Below are 5,741 nucleotides of genomic sequence, written 5' to 3' on the forward strand. Positions count from 1 at the left end.
TCTCTCTCTCTCTCTCTCTCTCTCTCTCACTCTCTCTCTCTCTCTCTCACTCTCTCACACACACACTCTCTCTGCCTAAAGTTCTGCTTTCCACCATCTCGCGCCACCGAGCTGGTGGAACAAAAGCTAGCTGGCCGTTTGGGGTCACATGGAACACACGTGGGTAAAATGGTCTGGGAGCAACGTACTGTGGTTGAACGCTTTTAACCAATTTCCTGACTGTTGTATAAAGCAGTAATATTGCAACTGACAGCAATGGCTGAGCCAGCACACATTACAAACAGCATTTCCCGTCTCCGTACGCCCCAACCATTAAAAAAATCCCTTATTTATATTGGATGTCAGGTACTCATTTGCCTGTTATACAATATACGGTACACAATCAATAACAGCTGTTAGCACATTAACCATTCTTGCCAGCTTGCATTACACTCCTACAGGCGCACAAGGGGTTATATCCAAGCAACGATATTAATTTACTGACAGGCTCGTCTTCATGCAGTTAGATGCATGCTGGCTGCACACATAGTGACCACGCTGTACACTGACACTATGCGACGCGATATGGTAGTAAAATAAACCGGTCACTACTACGTGCCGGTCACTCGCAAGTTGCTGCGGTAAACGACCGCCACCACACGTTACGTGCGTAGATGCATTATTCAGTATATGACTCCGGCATCTTTGCCTAATAGATGCAAATGGAATATTGTCAAAATCAACCTCGCGGCTGTGCGGCATGAAGCCTAATTAATAGCGTGGCTGACGCCTATAACCACTCTTCGGGTGCCGATTTTTTTTTGCCTCCAGCAACAGTCATAAATGTGTAATGTTAAGCTTTCTGTCTCTATCTCGTGTCCGGCCACGTGGAAGACCGTGAGATTATTGTCTCAGCTGAGATCGGTTCGCAACACACGAAACAGTCTAGCTACGCCGCCACAGATGCATGTAAATTACAGGCGCATGTAAATCGCATGTAAATCGCAGTTTCACCGCCGAACCACGCACTTTTAATTAAACGTGAAACTAATTAAACAGAGCGACTGGCTGCATTGTTGAACTGTAAACAACAGGCTGACGTTTCAGGCAGACAAGGGGGCTTTTGTCACATGGCTATAGATCATCGCCTCCTGTATCAAACAAACCGGATCTACAAAGAATCGAATCTCCCGTTTGAAACACGCGAAGATGCGGCCATTGATTAAGAGATTTCTGTCACAGAGACAAGAATCACTGTCACGGGAGACAAACCTCTTATTCCTCTTAACGTAGTCCTCCTAAAAAATTCGGGATTCTACTAAAACGTCTGTCAATGAACGGCCTTGAACCGGCCAAGTTTTCATAACAGGTGAGGTTACGCATGCGGAACGAACCGTACTATAATCAGATACGTGTGTAATGCACGTGTATGTGTGTGTATGGTGTCACTGAACACCACAAGCACACATGGAGACCACATACACTGGCAGGACAAGTTACCTGTCGTAAGTACAAGTTTGGCAGGACAAAGACGCTGGAGTTTTCATGCGCACACTTGTTGATTCCCAACCCCTGCACATGTAAGTGCAATTTACAGATTACAACAATGAAAATGTTGATTTCATGGGCTTTCTGTTTAGTGTTTACTACACATCAATATTATAGATTTTTATACAGCTGGTAGTAGGTAATGGGAGCGAGGAAAGTAAATGTTCCAGAATACTTCCCCAGTAGAGCAAGGATTAGGTGTTTAACCATGACTTATGTACATACACAACGCATTTCTATTAAAATAGTAACCTTACACCAAATTTACACGTCAGTGACTATTTACCTGGCCTGGGCACACCTTTTCTTTCCCTCGCATCCAGCTCAGTCTGTTTCATGTTTAAAGAACAACTAGACGGCTTCATATTATGAGTACAGACTAGAACTATTGACATGATCACACTCAAAAATAGCCTTATTAGCATAAACCAAAAATTTCAGTAAAAATCATCCTGGATTAAAACTAATGTCCATCGATGTAAAACATATATACAGATAATTTGCCAATTGGCAGCCATTGTATTGTGATTTTATGTGGACATTTTGAACTTCACTTTCAAACATTCCATCCAAATCATGCATTTTTTCTCAATTTATGGTGCACATTATAGTCCCAAAGAATGTCTAATGCTACAAGTTAGTTATGTTATGATATAATTTAGTTAATTACATATGTGCTTGTAAAAAAATGGCATGTGCGTGGTCTCTCATGAGAAAAATTGTATTATGTTACAATTAATGCATTTGGGCGACCATTGTCTCCAAGTCACTGGTGTCCATCTCATCAAATAAAAATAATAATTGGTGGAGCGATTTACCAGCAGTCAGATTATCACTGTGCAGTTCAAGATCAATGAGTCGGTCGTGCTGAAGGTGTGCACTACTACATCTGCCTTCTGCCATCGAGTAGCTGTGCTCCGACTTGATGTGTGGAGAAGGAACTGCGTCTGTCATCATTCTGTCATTGAGAACGGGTGTACTGTCATCTAGAAACCCATCCAGCCACTCCATCTCTGCGTTGGAATCTTCCACCGGCTGGAAAACAGAGAGTAGAATACTTCAGCATTGTTATCCGTAAGCGTGGGAGTGGAATTTGTGTTATCATTTGTGTGAGTTTATGTTAATGAATATGTGTTTATGTTATAAGCATATCCCCAGTTCAAACGCACCACAAAGTCCTATTTCTCCACCTACTATCTATATCAAGAGCGTATAAAAAAGGAGCGTATAACCTTCTTTATACGCTCTTGTCTATATCTATCTACTACTGATCTACTACGATCTACTATCTATTTAAACTTCATCTAGTTCTACGTGACACAAATACATTTCCTGCCTCCATAGACACAGCTCATTTCGCATTCAATTTGCAGAGTGTTACTGTATACAACATGCACAACTTCCGTAATCATTCAAGCATGCGAAGAGGTTGATGGCTTTGAAAATTCGCTTCCAGCTATTGTGAGCTAACTATAGGCTGGCTGTATAGGCACAAATCTAGTAAATCTCACAAGTACTAGTTGACGCTCGGAAATCTGGGTCACATCTACAAATGTGGAGTAGATTGAACATCTATTATTATTCACACCTGATAAAATGATAGTAATAAACACACAAAAACCCGTAAATTCCATTTCAATGTTTCTCTGCAGCACATAATCTCACTGCACACACGCCACTGTTTACAGACTCACAGAAAGGCACTCTATCTTTCTGTGAGTTTGTAAACAAATCCAAATGCCTAGCTGTGACTCATACTCATAGGTATCCTTGCAAACACCAATAAACTTCGACGAACACCAATATACTTAGTAACTATAGTTGATCACACATACTTTCACAAGATCTGTTTAATATAAAGCAGGGGACTATAGCGATATCACAATTGTCAACGCAATATGCTTTTAAAAAGGGATCTCACGAATAATGCACCATTGTGATCAATTTCATTAACAAAGCATATATTGTGAGATGAATAAAGTTCATTAAGTTTTAAAATGTAGGACAAGTTACAAGTTTAGTTGTTGAAGGTTGGGAGTGTCTAAGGACTGTAGAATATACTATCAGGAGTAGAAGAAACATTTTCCTAATTATATTTACTCATGATGTCATGTATATATATTATCAAGAGCATATAAAGAAGAATATTCCTTATATGCTCTTGATATTATACATATACTAGTCACCATGCCGAAGTGTGTAGCAGCCTGTCCTGGACAAACAGCAACGTAATTTTCATTAGCTAATTAGATAAATAAATTATAGGGCCTCGTACAGATGCTGGGGTCAGTAATTAATTGCCTATAAAACAATGTCTCATTTTTGTTGTAATATGAATGACAAAACATTTGGATAGCTCTTGCACAAATTAGCTAGGCCATGCCCACATATTTTGACTAACAAAACCACATGTACGGATAAATATCTGAATTTAATTTGCTTGCGCCTCTAATGCTTGCAACTACAGGCAGCAAATGATTATAAACTGGCCCCAACTTGCTGAAATACAGCAATGTAAAATGTATGAACTAGATGTATCAAAATGACGTACGTTTCTGTTCAATACCTGCAAAGAGCAGCATGCAGTACGCAGTGCCCTAGGCACAACCAGGGGTCAGTTGCCCCAGCTAGCTGCAGTTCATCCGTGAAGGAAAGCTCGAAGCAGGGAATGCAGCGATGCCGGCTAGGTTTGGGATCGGTGCCTCGGGATCAATGTACCCGCGCTGCGCCCTGGATCTAACCGCAGCAATACAGCAACCCGCCCCGTAAAATATGTGCAAAGTGAATACTTGTAGTATAGAGTACCAGCTGCCTGTATTACCAGTGTAGTATTATATCCGGTTGTGCACGTACTTTGCACAAGACTGCCCAAATGAGCCCGCCCGATCAAAGCAGATGCACGATTCAACCGAGAAATCGACTAACAGCACAGCGCCACGTTCGCCTAATATAACAACACTGAGACTATACAATCATGAATTATGCACACACATGTACACGTTCACACACACCACCACCACCCACCACACCACCACCACACCACCACCACCACCACTACCACACCACTGGAAACAGTTGCTTTCTTGTCATTTTTACACAACTGCAAATGGGAATTAAAATGTTCTTTGCATTCACATGTGTCATACTCTCCAGAATCAATACACGACACTTGTGCATATAAAATATTATTATTATTATGCAAACACAGACGTGATGTTTTTGCTAAACATGATAGCCTATCTGGGAACTTGTACTACTCGGCATCATGAGCACAGCTGTTACATAGGCAGCCTGTCAGAAAGACTTCTGGCTTAAGTACTGGTGATAACAGATCTGAGAAAAAAAACTTCTCAAACTCATATTTGAATAAAAATATACATAAAATTCACCAAATAAACTACACGCTTGATGACCTCCGAAAAGCTTAAACTCCTGCAGATGTGGTAGGGCTTTACTATTAGAGTACATACGAATGGGGGTAAAAATGGATTAACTTCACATCTATGCACAAATTGCAGTTTTCTGCCATCATGCCACCACATGCGATTTTAGTGGCTATGTGATCTACATTGTTGCTTACAACATATTATATTGTATTTGTATATATATCTATGGCTACAAGAAACGATGGCTGAAATCTCTCTTCAAAAATGTCATATGTGCATACATGTGAATTAAGTTATTGCATACAAATACCAAGCTAACACTATATATTATCCAACTATTTTACTCTACCATGCAACCCGTTCAATTTCTGCAGTAAATGCGACATGGGTGGAATGTGGAGGTGACATAGTTTATAAAGTAAGATGCAGTGCAGTATGTAACACACTATCCAACGTCGATACGAGACAGGGCCCAACCACGAACTCCGGAACTATTGTCGATACACCACCGCCCCGGTATAAAAGAGTTATATGAATTCATGCTCTTATACAAACACATAAACCCAACTGTACTTGTCACACGATTTCTTAAGTTACAGTCGTTCACCTACTAATCTGGTGGTGCTAGATCAGCCAGATTTTTATATAAGATTATACTTAGCTTAGAGCACAGCTAGGCACTTGAGCGTTTCAATAAAATATAATGCTAAATAAATACGAAATCTATTTACTACCAAAGTCTTAATGGCATTTTAATGCATGTTTCTCTACTCTCTTTCACCTATTATTGCTGACAATTTCCTGTAAATGCCGTCCAAATGCTCATCT

The 5,741-nt window shown here is 40.4% G+C and overlaps 2 protein-coding genes across 2 annotated transcripts in view; both read right to left on the reverse strand.

Moving 5' to 3' along the window:
• LOC106812072 (cyclic AMP-responsive element-binding protein 3-like protein 2) overlaps positions 1-5,741 on the reverse strand; it is a 32,039-nt gene that overhangs the window by 19,837 nt on the left and 6,461 nt on the right. Inside the window, exon 2 of the mRNA XM_014815841.1 lies at positions 2,346-2,562. The gene's annotated coding sequence lies outside the window, so the exon portion shown is untranslated. The remainder of the gene's footprint in view (positions 1-2,345; positions 2,563-5,741) is intronic.
• LOC106812061 (molybdate-anion transporter-like) overlaps positions 1-5,741 on the reverse strand; it is a 25,979-nt gene that overhangs the window by 3,635 nt on the left and 16,603 nt on the right. The window contains exon 13 of the mRNA XM_014815825.1: positions 2,346-2,562. Within this exon, the coding sequence (XP_014671311.1) occupies positions 2,346-2,562 (217 nt within the window). The remainder of the gene's footprint in view (positions 1-2,345; positions 2,563-5,741) is intronic.

Source organism: Priapulus caudatus, unplaced genomic scaffold, assembly GCF_000485595.1.
Source record: "Priapulus caudatus unplaced genomic scaffold, Priapulus_caudatus-5.0.1 Scaffold605, whole genome shotgun sequence".
In the NCBI taxonomy this organism is placed as follows: Eukaryota; Metazoa; Priapulida; class Priapulimorpha; order Priapulimorphida; family Priapulidae; genus Priapulus; species Priapulus caudatus.